The sequence below is a fragment of the Miscanthus floridulus genome, chromosome 13, assembly GCF_019320115.1.
Source record: "Miscanthus floridulus cultivar M001 chromosome 13, ASM1932011v1, whole genome shotgun sequence".
Taxonomy (NCBI): Eukaryota; Viridiplantae; Streptophyta; class Magnoliopsida; order Poales; family Poaceae; genus Miscanthus; species Miscanthus floridulus.
In genome coordinates this window covers 16,852,955-16,871,428 of record NC_089592.1, presented here as the reverse complement: position 1 = coordinate 16,871,428, position 18,474 = coordinate 16,852,955, and the positions used below count along the sequence as shown (strand labels likewise).

General features: G+C 39.4%; 1 protein-coding gene across 2 annotated transcripts; it reads right to left on the bottom strand.

The window, feature by feature from the left end:
* Positions 1–63: 63 nt before the first annotated feature.
* LOC136501353 (protein MICRORCHIDIA 1-like) lies at positions 64–13,182 on the bottom strand. Of its 2 annotated transcripts, XM_066496866.1 has the most exons (20): positions 12,970–13,182; positions 12,803–12,892; positions 12,025–12,059; positions 11,830–11,908; positions 11,645–11,734; positions 10,765–10,840; positions 10,574–10,652; positions 10,365–10,493; positions 9,298–9,396; positions 8,344–8,448; positions 8,109–8,258; positions 7,743–7,835; positions 6,427–6,478; positions 6,237–6,348; positions 5,708–5,910; positions 4,877–4,941; positions 3,527–3,612; positions 2,050–2,092; positions 1,861–1,967; positions 64–364 (listed from the first exon to the last, which is right to left on the bottom strand). In XM_066496866.1, the coding sequence occupies exons 1-19, from the start codon at positions 13,073–13,075 to the stop codon at positions 1,869–1,871; spliced, it is 1,791 nt and encodes a 596-aa protein (XP_066352963.1). In that variant the 5' UTR covers positions 13,076–13,182; the 3' UTR covers positions 64–364; positions 1,861–1,868. The 2 variants fall into 2 exon arrangements, 1 of the variants encoding a protein (XP_066352963.1); XR_010770234.1 differs by lacking the exons at positions 64–364; positions 1,861–1,967 and having other exon boundaries at positions 2,047–2,092; positions 5,722–5,910.
* Positions 13,183–18,474: the final 5,292 nt, after the last annotated feature.

Genomic DNA, 18,474 nt, shown 5'->3' with positions numbered 1-18,474 from the left:
ACAATAAAACTAGTGCGACGCATTGCATGTTGCATTGCGCGGGACTTGGTGCTGCAAGTGTAATTCATTTTCAGTTTCATATTTCTATTTAATGCTCAAAAGGCTCTGCATAGGCCTTACGTAATATTGCGCAGAGGAAATTAACAGTTGGAATCGCATGTCATCTTCCTTGCACACGACAACCATTCTGTCAGTAGCACAAGCCTAAGATTTACATCCTACACCCTTTTTTTTTTTTACAACTCAACCATGAGTTAGCCCACTAGCTAAAAATTATATGCATCGGCACTTCCTTGTCACATTCAGTTTGCTGTCAGTATTGGCCGTTGTCGTGTACCCCCGTGCCCTCGGTCTTAATCATGCCCTGCAGCAATTGCAGAATAAATCATACTTGCTTCTTACCTCACAAACAAAACAGGGTAAAAAAATTGTCTAATTGGTGCGTGCCCTTTTTCAAGGATTGAAAACTAAAAGTTACAAGGATTGACATTGTTGATTAAGTTCATCATACCCAAAACAGCTACACTTTGGTCGCTACGTTATGTGATCGACAAAAAGGCTGGTCAAATGAATAAAATGGATTGCAAAGAACAGGCAAGTTGTAGATTACTTTGGTGCTCCCATTTAACACACTGAAGCATAAAAACATGCAGATGCATAAAAACGAATATATAAACCCCTGTGCCCTGTACCTCGTAATATACTGCATCATACTAATTATATTTCCCTAACGCACATCACTAAAATAATGTGATGTCATTTCGGTAAAAAAGAAAAGTATTGAGCATCAGCATCTAGAAGAAGCAATTGTATTCACACATAAGAAACAGTAAAAAAAAGGGGTTCAAGTGACCACTTATTTAATCCATACCTCAGCTATTGGATATTCTAGAGAATGATTATGAAGTGCTTGAGTGCATTCTCATCATCAATAATCATTAAAAGAAAAGGAAATGCAAGCAGTTCAGGTAATTTTTAGATCATGTGAATGGATACAACAAAATGGGTCAGAATTCCATATTTCTCATGTGGTATCCTGATTCCTGTTTGTACTTGCCTGGTAATTACAATGAACTAGTGATGCACTTAACTCATTGCATTCATCAAGTCATGATTTTTTTTCTCGGTCTCCGCAGGAGATCTGCGTGTCATTTCATTAAGATAGAGAAATACAAGACATGCTGGATTTAGAAAGAAACCCAGCAAGCTGAAAAGACAAACACCACACACCCACCCTAACCGAAAAGGAAGGGGTCGAGGTGGCTCTATACATGACCAGGGTCATGAAATCAGAACCACGAAAAAAACAAGCTTAGTTCTCACCCATAAACCTCCCTCTCAATTACAACTACCATAAAAAACAAGTCTATTTAGAGCCAAAATCAATGTCCATTGAGCAAAAGTTGAAAAAAATCAAATTCAAACTGCAGCCTTCTACAACAAGATCAGTTTTGTGGGACTAAAAGCTAGCTAATTCCAGTTGAGCCGTATATAGTTTTTACAACTGCGGCCTGCCACAAATCAGACACGATAATTTGTTTGACAAAACAACCACCATAAGAGTGCTAACAAGACGGAGATTGCACTAAGTTCCTGATGGCTGAAAAAATTCCTAGCATGCTTTCAACATCCTTGATTGTCTTAAATTGTTGCAGTCAGTGCACACTAATATGAAAGTACTAGTGCTCAAGTAAGACTGGAAATAAGAGCTTTCAAGGACTTCACATTCACAAACACATTCCCCTTTTTTCTTTTCTTTTCTTTTCAGAAAGACAGTTGCAAGGTTGACAAGATAGACAGGTGACAAACTGAAACCCTAGCACATAGGGCAAACATGTTGCCAGAGGTAACCAAACTAACCTTCACATTTAGGGGAGATGTTGCTGGTTCTTCCATGCCTTGAGCTGAGCAGCAAGCTGAGCACACTTGTTTTTTGTTTCCTCCAGTTCATGCTCCAGATCTCCAATCTACAAAGAAGCAGCATTCAGCTCTGAACAGATAGATGACATTTTCATTTCACTTTTTAATGGCTCAACATGATATGCATACCGTCTGCTTCAACTGTGTATCTCGTTGTCGAAGCTCTTCACGCCTGTAAAAATATTTTTCAGTTTCAGGGTGCAATGAACCAGGGCAGGATGAGTTTAACAATACCTCGCAGAACCCAACCCCATGAACCGAAAATGTCGTTTAGCAGAAGGGTGTTTATGAGCACATATGTATCTTATAATTGGAATAGTACCGCAGCTAGTCAGGAAATCACTAAACCAACTAACCAAGATTAGCTGCAATTTTCTTTACCAAGAGCAGACAACTAAACTTCTACACGTCTGATTAGCTAGCTTGAAGTTACTATGCAGCAAATATGGCACAGAAGTTTATAATGTCCTTGAAAGTGCAATGAATATTTTGAGTTAATAGTGTTCCAAACCAAGTAAATACATCCTCACGTCATGTGTGTTTGCAAGGCAGGTCAGGACCTTGATTTTCCAGAAATTTAAACATTATGCAGCAAGGGCAACAGAATCTACTAGTTGCTTCTATGGCTGGTGGTATCGTACTTTAAGAAGTGTTCCAAAGGGCTTAATTCCCTGATCATCCTTGTTGCTTGGGAGCCTGGAAGCAAAGGAACGCTTGTGCTTTTGTGGGAGCTTGCCAGATGTTCAAACCCTTTTATATAATGTGGCTGTGGAGGGCAGTTTGTAGTGTCTGGCTGGTGGTACGGTCCTTCAGGAGCTCCTCATAAGGTCGCTCTCCCATGACCTTTAGGGTCTAGGACTCTAGGTAGGTTGTGAAGGTCCCAGTCGTATCCCTTGTTCAAGGGCTAGTAAGGCAGGGTGTGTGTTGGGTTTTTGTAGGAGACCTCTTGACTCCTTGCCCGTTTTTTCCATACATTTTGTATGGTCTCTTTCTCTTACTTAATGAAATGACATGTAGTTCTTCTGCATTGTTCAAGGAAAAAAAAAGTAAACAGTACTCCATTGGTTGCCCTGCCTTTTGCTAAGGGCAACTTTAGTTGTTCAATAACTTCTGCAACTAGGTTAAGTAAAGTGTGGCTTGCCACATGAACTGTCACAGCAAGGTTGATAAAAAGGCTAAGTTATCATGTCTGGGTTAGGCACTAACAAAGGTATAGCTTGCTACAGTTATGGTGAAGTTTAGGGTTAAGCGCGAACCCTACACTACACACCCTAATTTATGTAGGAGCATGCCAGTCATACATGCAACATAAAGCGACACATACTCTGTCCACAGCGTTTATAAAGATTATTGAGGATTTTATAGGGATGATTATTGATAAGTAACACGATGCACAAATAAAATGGAGGTAGTATATATAAAATGGACAGGACATAATGCTGCAATGCATTTATTAAATAAACCATGCTCAAACTTCTAATTAACAAGATCAGTAAATTAAAATACATGCAGAAACTCTTCAATGACTGCAGTAACCATGCAAAAGGACTATCTTTCCAAAACTCCCCAAGATACAACATGAAAGCAATAGTAAAAGCAATTTTACCTTGAAAACAGAGCAATGTTTTCTTCACTCAGCTTCTCAATAAGATTAAGATCTAGAACACCAGAGGAGCCAATCTCCACCAGATCCTGAACGAGGTAAAAAAAATGTTAGGTGCCAATAGCAATTCTACTGTGGAATGCTATGATTGATTCACAAAGGTTGTGTACAAAATAAAAATAACCTAGTAGTTAAGGTTGTCACAACACTGGCCAGTCGCTATGAACCAGGGTAACTGGGATTTCTAATTGATAGAAGATGGAGACAGCAATAATAAACTGAGCAAATTTCACAAAATTACATGTCAAATAATTATCACAAAATTGCACTTATTTACACCTATCACTGGAAAAAAAAATATTTTGCACAATTCATTGGTAAACTATACTTTTGGTGCGCATCGACAACTGTGCTGTTATAAGGATGGCTTCACATGTCAAACAGAGAGTAGGTATTATTGAGTTGTGTGCACCGACCAGTTCAACCCAAAAGCTTAAACTGATGGGGAGAGGTGGCCAATTCACTTATACCCCAACACTCCCCCTCACGTGGAGGCTCCCTCAAGCAATAGGAGCGGGTAACAATTATTTTATTTAATTGTGCCTACCAGGATTCGAACACAAGAGTCAAGACCATATTGAGTTGCATGCACCGACCAGTTCAACCCAAAAGCTTAAGCTGATGGGGAGAGGTGGGCAATTCACTTGTACTCCAACAGGTATGTTAAAGCTTTATACACAGACTGGCCTCTCTATTCTCACTCCCCACCAAAATGACATGGTGAACAGCACATTGGTGGCATTGGACCTGGTGTAGAGTGGAGAAGCACACAGAGCGTTTCAACTCCCTTGTGATTCTAGACACATGGTGGATCTGGAAACACCAGAACAGGAGTTTCTGATGGAGTGCCTCCATGGGTCAACGTATGTCGCAGAAAATTTCTGATGAGGCCAGGCTATTGTGTCTTTCAGGAGCAAAAGAACTCAGCGCATTATGGAGTGGTGGTATTGTTTTATTAAAAGTCTTGTGTGCGTGAATTTGGGTGTCACGTACTTGCACCATTTCCTCTCCTTAATACAAAGATATTATTCCTGCACTGGTCAGCTGGACGTCTAAGTCCAACCTGTATGATTAGCTTCTGTGTTACCGCAAAATCAAGAAAGGAAGAGACAGATATGTAACCTAAGGTGTGCTTGGAAGGGCTAACGAATAAACAAAGTAACAAACATTCATTAGCAACATTAGTGGTAGCTAACAGTGTTTTTTTTTCCAAATGAGCTATGACAGGGAAATGGGAGGATAAAAACGCCTAACTAGAAACAAAACATAATTGAAAGCCTAAAAAGAGCAAACCTCATCCAAGCCTTCTGACTCCATATTGTTCTCTTGTGCTTGGCCAGATGATTGCAAATGAGAACCTGGCCAAAACAGAACAAAGCAAGAACATTAATTGGATAACATAACTTATAAGCTATCATAGATTCTCATGTAGAAAGATGCTTAAAATACAAGGAAATCTGGATCTAAATCACCAGCCTATAATATAATAAATAAAACCCACCATTCCAAGTGCAAGAATTTAGATCAACAAAGCAAAGAATGGATATCACCGACAGTATCTCATGCTACACAGCTATAATAAATTTTCCTATGTCCCTAGGGCGCGAAACTTTATCCATAAATGTGCTTTGTTCCAAATGTTATCAATTTTAAAACTAGTAGATGAAGCACCCTAAGGCCAAGCACTGGGTGTGCCCATATTGACAAGGCCAAGGTTCAATAGAACTTTTCATATATATGAATTTGACATTAACCAGAGAAAAATGTATGCCTTTGACCTTGCTGTTTATTATGACAAGCTGACACCAGTGGATATTCAAGCTTGCAGTGCATCGTTACATTTGTGTTTTCAGTATTTACTCCATTATTTAGTCAGATAATGAGCTTCAACTGAAGCAGCACCAAAATAGCCACATGTAAGCATCACATATCTCTTAATGCAATGACAGGCAGATCTCCTGCGTGTTTGAGGGGGAAAATATCACATCATTTCACGACATAGAAGTTTTGCAGACTCAGCTATACACATTCATAAAGCATTGAAAAATATTTTATTTTATAATATTTAAACCACCACAAAATAATAAAACTAGTACAAACAAAGAACAGGGTAGTATTGAGCACCATTATTTGCTAACCCAACAGTTGTTATGTCATCATATGTCTCTGGTAGCAAATTTGACGAAAACCCTCCAGTCCTTCGGGCACTGGAAGCTTTATGGTGAACTTGAGTTCCAGGACCACCCGAATCTTTGAGGGTGGCCTTAAACTGGGATCTTAACTGTGGATCTATTGGCTGGTAACCAATCAAATGGCACCGTTCTTTCCTGCAAAGACATAGATTCCACTCAAATTTGATCACCAAGACATAAGCAAACATTTTTTATTTCTGCAAGTACTGCAACATTTTAATCCTTAGTAAGACATAGTACAAGTTGCAAACACCAAATACGATATAGTGCTCAGTCCCCAGTAGTGTTGCAGATAGTTAATGCCAGAATAACTTGGGTGGTTACAAGGGCTATTCCTTTTGCTATTTGCTATGTATTCAATGTGGTACAGGGTATACACAGTGATGACTCTAATATAGGAACAATTGTCTATTTCCTAGAAGATTGAGGTGCACAAGGAAAGATCTGATCAAAGCACTTACCAGAAATCAATAATAATTTGTCTAAGTCTTGCTTCTAGCCGAATAAACAATGGTGTCCTCTCAAAATCTTGTTTGTCATGTGCTGGTTCAATAAAATTTGCTTCAAGTACACCTGAATTGTGACACTTGTCATCACAGAGAGAAATAACATGAATAACAATAACTGCAGTACGGAACATATGAAACTCACCAACCACACTTCTCCCTCTGCTAGATCCTTCTTGAAGGACCTTCCAGAAAGGCTATAAAGGGGGAAAGGTAGCAGAAACTCAGTTCCAACAACAACAACAAAAATAGATATAATATTTGAATCTCTAGAACTGCATTCGCAAAAAAAAAAAAAGAAGAAGAAGAAGAAGAAAAAGAGTCCCTAAAATTGTGCATTTAAGATGATCGGATCAGCTCAGAAGTCAGAATCATACAATTAGAAAAATATCAGATTAATGATCATTTACATAATTCTCACTATGCTAAGAAAAACCAGCAAAATTATTGCAGAAAGTGTACAACTGCCAGAACATACAAAAAAAATTGCTAGAAAACTTGATACACCTTACATAATAGGTTTAGATACCATTCAAAAGAATGAAGATTCTAATGTTTCACTAGGACTAAGGGCATGAGACATTGATTGGACATCAGCAAACATCTAAATCACATAGTCTTAATGAAGGTCTAGAAGATGGAGCTAAATATTTCTACACCAGTAAGAAGACATCAACCGCGACCACAGACACAAGCACATGCCAACTACAATTATTGCAAAAGATATAATTTAAAATAGTTATAAAACAAATGGGCATTTTTATCCCATTATCCCTACTGTAGTTTTTTCCACAAGTCGAATTATCAGGAGTCTGCAGAAGACTAGCTGGAAAGTAGTACCCAATAAGAAGTCTGTACTGCCTATCAATAGCTGAAAATAGTCCACTCACAAGCTCTGTTTAGAAAGGCAGCGCCTAGGCGCAAGCTAGAACAACACTTCCTAATCTAGCACCTAGGCATTTTCTCCACTTAGCACTTAATGAAGTTTTGGGCTTTTGATATATGTATGAAAATCAGATAAATTAGAGATGAGATGAACTATGGACATATTACTCATGGATGCATGATAATATCAACCTTTTCCTTTAATATAAATTTTCTTTATTTAACATGGCAATTACTTTGACCGCCTACAGAAGGTACAAACGCCTAGCCACACTAGTGCTAGGTAAAACCTGCCCAGCAACCTAGCACCTAGTGCTTTTTGAAATATGGATTACAGGTATTACTTCTGGTACATATATGCAGTGTATAGTTGGCTCGCATGCTTCTGCAGTCCATTGTACATCATTATATTAAATATCCCAAATTCCACCTACCCATAAATGTGTGCTGTTCGCCAATAGGAGAAATGTTGGTTTGAAATGAAGCTAAACAACATGGTGCGTAATGAAAACAGAAAGTGCTCTAAAATGGGGAAAAGTAACCACATATTTGCTGGCAGGTGGGGATAGATGTTACCATTATAAGACGATCTTTGTGGTACACGTTCATCCCAAAAATGCCCAAAATAGGGGCCTCCTTTGCAAAACCAACATCAATTTTTACCGAGGCCTATATAGATAAATCGAAACATAGTAGTAAACAAACATAAACAGATAATATCATAGACAAAAGAAATGTAGCTGTAAAAGGAACCATTTCATGACAAAAGAAAAGTTAAAGAATGGCTAAGCAAAAACTGAATGACTGCTTTTGTAACTTCTGACAAATTCATTCAGCCAAACAGGAACCATCGATGAAATTTAATGCGCATTATTACCAGTTGTAGAGACTAGAGAACTAAGAAACAAGAAACAGGAGTGGAAATTGCACAATTTTACTTACCACTTGGGAATCATGTGCAGCTTGAGGTTTGTAAGTAGCGACTTTCTTAAACTTTAGTTCATCAGTGATAAATAACTGCTCAACACGTTTTCCTCTTAATATAATTTGGAAATTATCGAACTTTCTCAGGTAAAGGATGGAGGTATAAGCCTGGGTAAGGAGAAACACATGTTACCAACTAAATAAAGAATTAGGAAGGACAAAGAAAATCAAGAATATAAAGACGAAAACCTACTCGCAATGAAAATCTGAGTCTGTGGGATATGTGTTGCTGAACAATTTCTTTCTGACTCTTTGTGTACCCCCCACTTGCACTACCTTGATCTCTAAGTAATATGTCCTGAAAAATGAGCATCAGAAGATAAGGACATGAAGTCCAGTGCTAAAAAACAAGCGCACACATGGTGGATAGTAAGTAGTAACAGTAAAGAACTGAATGAGGCTGTGCAATGCAAGAACTGAAGAAGTCTGGAATCAGTGTCAAACATCATTAAGTTTCTTAATTCTCATGTGTGACATTTAAAAAAAATCACAAATATCCTGCTCTGCAGCAAAATACAACATAGGGACCTCTGTGTCCAACAGTTCACAAAGCTAAACTAAATGTGTATCTTGGTATTCAATTCCAGACTCCTACAGAACATTGATGCCATGGGAGAACATAGTTCACCAAGTATACCATATTAACCCACAATTATACTTACTCTTTTCCTTGAGAAAAGTCAAATAGAACAAATCAGTCAGATTGTTTTCAGAGGAATTACCATTAGAATGATATAAAGCAAAACTCCATAACTTCTCAAGCAAGTTTTATAATCATCTTTAACATATCTAATCTGATTAATCTTTGTTAGTCCTATGTGCAAATAATTTGTTTGGTTCCCAGGAATTGAGAGGAATTGGAAAATAATCTAATAATAAAATGAGAAGCACTTTCTAGATATTGGTTTGAATTCATGGGATCCAAACAGGCCCTTTGAAGGAAAAAACACAAGAAAGAATACAATAATATGTATAGTGGTTGTTGCTGCCTTAAAGCAATTTTCATCAGACAAGGAAAGTCACTCTTTACAGTCCACATACATTATATAACATTTCTTACATTACGTGAATTCTGATAGGATAAATGGAACCAAACAAAATGGACAACATGCAGAGGTCTTGCGATGAAAATTATATGAACACTCACCTCATCATCATCCTCAAAGTCAAGTTCCAAAAGGCCATCATCATTCATCCACAAATTGTACACAACCACTTTAGTTCCATGACTACCAACATCCTGAAACTGAATGCATATGAACACTATCAGTATAAACATAAACTGAAAAATCAGTTGCTCATTAGCAGGGACATAACCGACCGACTTGCTTATTGAATAGCTTCAGAAAAATAAGACAATCAGTTTAGCTTGTCATAAAAGGATTACAGCCACGTAAAAAGCATACATGCCTTAATGCATAGGAAATAGTACTGATAAAAAATATCTGGATGCCACTTTGGGAGAATACAAAAGAAATTATGAGGAAGGGCACAACAAAAAGATAACAAACATACATCTACCCACTTCTTGGTCATGGAATAAAGGCACACTGTATTTCTCAATGTATGTATGTACAATTCTACCCCAGGATGTATCACCCAGTAGTATGCATTCATTGAAGGTTACTGTGGTTCTAGATTTGATATGCGTATACTCCCTCAGTTTCGCAACAGGAGGTTCAAGGATAAGGAATACCTACCACTACAATAAGCCTGGTTATATATTGGGCACTCTTAACCATTAATGGTAAGATTAATTTAATACTACCTAATGGATAATATATTATTATATAGCTAATTCTAGTCCAAGGAGATTGATTTATGAAAAACAAATAATTTCATTCACAACAAAGAACCAATAGGATTATGACCACCAAAAAGGTTAGAAAGTTGTCTAGAACAGTAAGACAATGCTAGTTTCAACCATACGACTCAAGGTAATCTACTAAAATTATGATGGGTATCCTATACTGCTGGGACCAGGAGCAGTCGAGCAGGATCAACTTGACACGGTCCTGAAGAGTTGCATAGCCCAAGTACTTGACAATAATCGGATTTTTTTCTACCTTGTGACAAATAGAGCTCCATCCCAAATATATGGGCTAACATCTCATGCAGAATCACAATAACTTATTTGTGAAAAAAAAAAATCAGTACTGGATTTAGAATGACTGGAAAATGGACTAAATATTGCCTGGAATGAATGTGCCTCACCTGCTGCAGAAGTTCTTCCTTCGAAGAAAAAGGGGACCAATCAAGTAGTATCTTCAGACTACTATCCCAATCACCCTGTGAACCATACACCAACGGTACAATGTCCCCATCTTGGATCTTAAAATCAAGCTGCAATAGTAATGGAAAGTGTAAGATTTAGACAGACAAAACATTGCCTCAAGCACAAACAGCTTGTAAAATCCACATACCATTGGGACAACTATGTCATCCTTCATTGTCTTTCTCAAAAAAGTGTAGGAGAGCAAACCTATACTCAATGTAACATTACTGCAAGAGAATGAACTACATGAAAATCATTGCTAATTACAGAATAAGATTCAGTAAGTACCACGAATTCTTTCAAAATAAATTAAACCTAAACTCCATTAAGAACATTTACCTTCCGTGGATTGCACGAGTAAAAACAATTGCATCTGCACCAAGTCTCATTGTGCTTGTCTTAAAGCCATTTCCATCTGTGCAGCAAAAGAAGGTAAGAAAGTAAGAAGAGACAGCAATAGCAAGAGTTTTATACATGAAACTATAAAGCAGCTAGATACAACAACAACAACATAGCCTTTCAGTCCCAAGCAAGTTGGGGTAGGCTAGAGTTGAAACCCACCAAGAGCCCCAAGTCTTCTTTTGGGTTTCATCTCCATTAAAGTGGCTAAGTTTTTACATTGGCTCGCCGCGCCTAACACAACCCTCCACCTTTACCAGGGCTTGGGACCTGCTATGCTAGGACACCAAAGGCGCCCCACCATAAAGCAGCTAGATACAAAATTAAAAAATTATACAAGTGTTTGAACAAAATATCATCATGAGCTAGGACAAAGCAGCCTTTTCTTTGAATGTAGGACTATTTTCCAATTGCAACTCAGACTCGACCAAAAAAATAACTACTTAATGCTACCCTCGACTCATCAATATAAGCAATAAAAAAGAATTGCACTGAATTGGTTCAACAAATACACAGTTCAAGGCAATCATGTTACTTCAAGTAGAAGAATACATTATACAACAGTACAACACCAAATGAACCGCAGGGCAGGGGGGTCATCCTAAAAGGATTATATACTAAATATATGCTTAAAACATTATTATGCTGTGACTCTATGTATTAAAAACTCCCCCGTCCAATTTTTGTTTCAATTCCTCATTTAGCAGTATTCCTCCAGAAATTATGAGTGCACAAGCCTCATCAAGATTAAATCATTTGAAAGTTCAATCATGTTAGTCAAGGTCATAAAACCATCCAGTTCAAACAAAATAATACATACACTGGCCAATAGTGGTCTTAGATTTCTTGGTTGAGAATCCTAAACTCATGCATCGACGGACACCTTCAGGATCCATGCCGCCTCCATCATCTGTGAAAATCCATGTTAACGGGAATCAATATAGGACAAACTCTGATCTACCCCAACCTGTTCAACTAATTATATTCCAACCTCGAGTTTTATACCTTGGAAAACTAGCATTGAGCTATTGTCTTTTAAATTGATGCTTTTATCCACTTTTATGAACGTGGCACCATTGATTCTCTGAGACAACATCAGAAGACAATTACAGCTATTTGCAACATATACCAAAAACTAACTGAGAAAATTAAGCTAATTTTAAGAGAAATGCATGAAAGGTTTAGATGAACACTACAAACCTCATCCACCGCATTGTCAAGAAGTTCAGCTATAGCTGCAGCAAAAAAGAAGGAACAAAATGTAAGGGAATATTGACCAGACACAGATATCTTGAACATAAAAGATGAAGAACAGATGTCACTCCCATCATAATTATCATTATCAATCATCTAGTCGTAACTATTGTTTGAATAAAACACTATTTAGGGATGCCAGAACTTGAGTAGAAGTACAAACAACGATTTCAACAGGGATCATGTACTCTAATTAATAAATAACGAGGTGCTCATCAGAGAGAGACAGATTGGCATCGTCCATCATTTCCAGCACAATCAATACACACAGAACTATGAAAAAGTCCCACACTCAGGGGCAGCCGAACAAAAAGTTTCTTCCATATCCAAAGCTTAATCAGAAACACTGAAACTAACAGGAACCAATGCAGTGTGAGCGTAACCCATTCACATCAATGAAGGGACTACTCTTTCAATTACTATAAGACCTTTTCTCTTTGCCCTAACAAACTTGGTTTTATCTCATCCAACATAACAGACACATCACACTACTAAGTATCACAGTTAGATAATCAGCTATTTTTTTCTTCCATCACTTATGAAGTACTGTTAGAAGTGCAGCAGCAACAGTGGAGTGTCATATAGAACCCATTTATTTACATCAATCAGAGGATGGATCTTTTTTTTGTTTTTTGTTTTGTGCAAACTAGAGGACATCTCTTTCCCCTCCTTGCCCTAACAGGGTAACAGCAATAGGATTAAACCATCGGCAGGCATCACCAACCTCCGAAAGCCCACTTGTGGGAGGTGGCGTTGGTGTGGAGGAACTTGGGGTGCACGCGCGCGCGGTCGAAGTCCCCCGTCTCCAGCGCATCTGCGGCCACGAAACAGCACCATCAGCGAGCGGCGACGCGAGAGGAGGGCGGAATTCGAGGAGGTGAGGTGAGGGACCTTGGAACTCCCAGGTCGGCGCAGTGGGGGCCTCGTACGCGCCGGCCTTCCAGAAGCTGCGGCAATCGAGGGCTCGTCCGCCGCCGCCGTCCATCGCCAGCGGCATTTGAGGGGGCGGAGCCTTGGAGGTTAGGATCTGCAGGAGTTCGCCGGAGAGGTTTCTGTTTATTACCCGACGAATTTCTCAAAAGTCGCAATGCCCTAAAAATCGAAACCGCTTACTAGGCCGATGGATGGATATAATGCTGTAATTGGGCCGGAGTTGCGTGGGCTTTAGTCTTGGGGTTCAGGCAGGAGATATTGGGCTTACTGGTCCAGATCCAAGCTCGGTGACGGCTGACGGGACAGGAAATTTGGGTGTCAGCAAACAGAAACTTGGTTATATGTTTGATTGGTCTATCTATATGAAAGGCACTCTTTTCTCAAAGAAAAATACAAATGGACAAAACTTACAGGGCTCATATCTTGCGCAACAAATTTGCATATGTTATATGTTACTATATTACTAAATAAAAAAATCGGGAACGTGCAAAAATAATCAACACAACCGGGTACCATAAAAAAATTGTTTTATATGTTTTAAACTACAAATATAGCCAAGTCTGAAGTCACTAAACGAGATGCAGCAAGGGAAACAGATGCTAGCACGATAGATAAGTCCAGTTTCAATGGGACGTTTCACATTCCATCTTCCAAGATTTCATGTGTTGAAAACGGTGTAGATAAGTTTCATTCCTACGAAACTTATTTCATCACATAAAACTTTCGTTATCTCTCTCTTCGTCTATTCCATGACATGACAACTTATTTAATACCATGAAACTTTCAAGAAACTCTCATTGAAACATGGCTAGGAACAAGGCTGATAATAGAGCTTTCTCTTAATTATATGTACATTTACATCCTACCTATCAGTCCATTTATATATTAGTGTGTTCATCTCTGATTCACTTTTTACTCTTATAAATTTCTTGATTTGTTGTGGAAGTGGTATAGTATATTATTTGCTTGCCGTTGAAACTCTTTTTCCTTATCTTATATTCCATCACCTATAACTTTCATGTTGTTACACAAAGTAATGCATCATGAGTCCATTCCTTAAATGTAGTGGAATGATTTTGTTCTTCGTACTAATACTAATTGTTAGCTTACGAGAAATGAGGTGGTGATACATTAAATTATTCCATTCCACAAACCAAACAAAAAACTTAAGGAGGGAGACGATGTGGATTACTTCATTTCACAAACCAAACACTCTTTATTTATCAGTGGTCCATGCTAACCAAGTATGTGCTCACTTCAGTCAGCATGAGCAGAAGATTAGGATCATCGGGGCTATTTAGTTCAGCATATAAGTTGTTTATAGCTAAAATAATCTAAAATTAAAAGCCAAATGACATGTTTTTTAGCCTTTTTCTGGCTAAGTTTCTCCAATAGCCTTTTGTTTGTACTAAAATAGAGAAACTGGGTTAGACTAGCTTTATTTTATATGTTTTCTGTTTAGTTTGTGTGCTTTTTATTTTAACCATGTTTTCCGGTCAATTTGAGCTTCTCAAGAAAACGTTTTTTTTATGAGTATTCGTGTGCTTTTGTGCTGGCCATCGGATTCTCCCGCGCTAACCACACCCTCCCACGTGGTCATTATGCATCCCCTTGTGTTTTGTCCTTTAGTGATTAGTGACCACGTGGGTCAACAGTGATCACGCATATCACCCACGCCGATGTAATCACTGTTTCACAACAGTAAGCTAGCGAGGAGAGGCTCACGAAAAAAGAATGCCGCTGCTCTCGTCCCGTGCATGCTGCTCACCTCTCCCACGCCGCTTGGCTCTCGTACGGCGTCAACCCTGCAGTGGGGGAGGCTTCCTCGCACCTTCTGCTTCGGCGTCGGCGACATTTGTCTTTTTTTGTTCGCTTGATAAGCGCTAAAAGTAGGATTGACTTATTTATTACGAGAAAAAAATATTATTTATTGATTAAAAAAACGACTTATAAACCCAGTCAACAGGGCGATCTAACGTCATAACCAAATAGACGGTGTAATCGATTGCTCTGTAACAGGTACGAGTTGGCACGGGCAATGTTTTTTTTTTCTTTTTTTTTTTAAATGCCGACCAGTCTGGGACTTGTGTCATCGTGTGGAAGTTAAGAGTTAGGGCATGTTTGGTTAGTCTAGTAGCTACTAAATTTAGTAGCTTTTAGTCACTTTAGTAACCAAACGCTATGACTAAAAGCTAATAAAAGGACTTTAGTTCTCTCTAGTAACTCTGGAGTTACTAAAAGTGATTAAACCGCTTAGTAGCTACTAAAGTTTAGTAGCTACTAAAGTTTAGTAGCTCGAACCAAACACTCTCTTACTAGCATGATCGGGCGCGCTCCGCTGCGCCGGTCATCTAATGCAGAATAGTGACATATTCAGCTACTGGTCATGTTCGGTTCTCTTATAATCCGTATTTTTTAGCTTGTTTTTTCAGCGAAAATAGTATTTTTCTCTCACAATAAATCAACTGGAATAGTATTTCGGTTTGTTTTTTTAGTAAAGCGAACGGAGCCATTGTCTGATGCAAACAGGCATGACAAACCAACAGGAGAATTCATGCGTTGGAAAACTTTGCACACAGACGATAGCCCCGTTCGTTTGGCTGATAAGCATGGCTGAAAGTACTATTGACTGATTTGCTGTGAGAGAAAAATATTGTTCGTTGACTGAAAAGTACGACTTATAAGCCATGCGAACAGGACGGACAGCAAGAATTGGGGAAACACATAATGATCTGCTTGAATAACCTAAGTACAAATACATAAGCATGTTTAAACTGCGATATATTCAGCTCTCCCCTCCGTTGGCCTGAGCACCCTTGATCCCATCAACCGTCTAACTGAAGAAAAATATGTAGAGACAGTCCTTCCAGATACCTCTCATATGAAGGCCTACAGTACAACCATCATGTCAGAATTTTGAGTGAACAAAAATATGTTGACTTAGGCCTTCCACAGCGTGTAGCTAAAGTGATGCCAGAAATAGAGAGAGAAAGATGAAGCATCGCTCCAGACATTGCAACTACCGATGCTTGCACTGGAAAAAATGGGAGCGGCGCAAGTAGTTGCGCCGGTGCTATCTTCGTTTTTCAATGGAGGGAAGAGAGAGAGTTTGTACTAGCTGAAGGAATGGGAAGGACAGAATGAGCGCTAGCTTTGGTTTTTTAATTATCATCATGTGGGTCCGCTAGTGATGCCTGCTCCGCACACTGTGGTCTTTGCTGGGTGATGCTAAAATCCTGATCGTGGGGCCCAATTGTTTTAAGGCACCACTCCACACTGTGGAGGGCCTTAGAGCAGGCATGAGATAAGTCATGATGTAGAATAGCGATATGCAAGGAGGCAGCTATACTATACATGGTCCAGTGAGCCTAATCTATTTAGAAGAATCTGACGCCTGTGGCCATTGATCAAGCAGTGGTGCATATATACATATTAAATCCTTTGTACTATGTATCAAAGTTTGGCTAGGCGGTGACTACTTGGCAACTACGCGCGCCTAGTCGCTGGGCGAAGCCCATCGCCGCGACTAGGGGCATAGTCGTGCATCGTGGCGCTAGAAGGCGCGTAGGCGCGCTAGGCGGGCGCGGACGCGGCGTGTAGGCGCGCGAGATGAGCGCGAGCTCGAGGGCGGCCAATTTTGGCGCGCCAAATCAGAGCGCGGGAGGAATTCCCGCGCGGCGCCATTCGCTCGTCCCCGCGTAAGATTTGGTCATCCCCGCCGCCGGTCCTGCTCGTCGTCGACTCGCCGCCACCGTCCTGCTCGTCCTCGACTGGAACCCCTCCCCGCCGGCCACCCCCAAGTCCCCAAGGTGAGCTCCCTTCCCTCCCATGCTCCTCTCCCCTCCCATGCCGGCAGCACCTCCCCTGCTCATCTCCCCTGTATGACTGAATCTGCATGTGTTTCTTCAGTGAAGTCTTTTGTTTACTGAATGAGTCTACTGAATATGAGACTACTGCTGCTGCTATCATCATTAGTTAACAGTAAAAATATGTTTGTTCAGTGAAGTCTTCCAATAATTTTAGTTTTGATTGCAGTTGCAGTTTACCTACTGAATATCTAATGTGCATGCTCTGTTCCTACTGAATTTCCTACTGAATGATTGCAGTTGCAGTTTACTGAATGTCTAATGTGCATGGTTTGTTCCCTGTTCTCTGTACTGCGGTTCATTGGTGAACTCTTGAATTTGAATGTAGGATGTCGACAGAACAAGGTGTTTCTGCACCAGATGCAACAGGAACTGAGGCAACTAATCTCTTGAAAAGGAACTCAAATGATGTTGGATGGGAATATGGTGTTCTTTGTTGATGCTGATATGGTGTTTCTGCACCAGATGCAACAGGAACTATCCTATCCACTTGTATTGTAATTACCAGCTGCTGATATGGTGTGCTCATGGATGGGAGGCTGCTGAAATCATCCAGATAAGTCACAACTTAGTGTTTTCTATTTTTTTATGAACAGCTAGCTGTCTATTGACTAATTTACTAACTACTAGCTGTCAAAATGTGTTGCAGGAGCTAGGAACATGCAAGAGTAAACCAGCTAGGAATCAGATATGTCTATTGGTCCTCTTTTTATACTTACTGTGACTCATATATAGTAGTTATATACATATATATAGTTATATACATAATATATATATATAGTTTATGGCTATATTATCAAAACGTCTAGGAGTGTCTAGGACCGAGTACTCCCGACTAGGCGCTAGGCAATGGGTCAGCGCCTAGATTCCGCCTAGCGCCTGAACTTTGCTATGTATTGTTCCGTGCTTGTTAGGAACTAATGCTCAACAAACTGTAGAAAATCTTGGAAATAACATGAAAAATAACACAAATAGCCTAAGTATCATAAAGCAAAGTGCATGCCAGGGTCAATTAAGGCAGCAGCAATCTACAAGAAAATAACGCAAGTAAACTACGATCTAATATGAAATATGAAGTCTTAACAGATTAGGTGCCCCAAAAATTCTAGGGACGGTAAACAGATGGGATTTCTGCAGCACAGGAGTATTCAGCTGCTCTAAGCAGGAAAAATGTATTTTGACACGAAGTAGGATGCATTGACCTACCATTGCAGTTATTGTTGGCCTGATTAGATATTAGATTCAGATCTGGAACTACCAGTGGATAGCTTGGCCATTGGCCGTTTGGATTGAATGAAAAATGCAATGGCCTATTTTTACAATGACACTCCCTTGCCCTTTATAAGCAAAGGGACTCCCACTTACTATAGTATATTCCAACCACTAAAATAGATGCTGAGCATGTTCCTAATACTAGGCTTGAAAGCCAAGAAAAGTAAAAAGTGTAGGAAAAGTAAGATACAAGTGCTTTAGCACTAGGCTTATCTATCAATTTCTCCCTAAGCCTTATGCCGATCACCGGAGGTGATCTGCTGTAGCCAATCATCTCCCTCATCTCCTGGAACTTGGACTTTCCCAGTGACTTGGTGAGAATGTC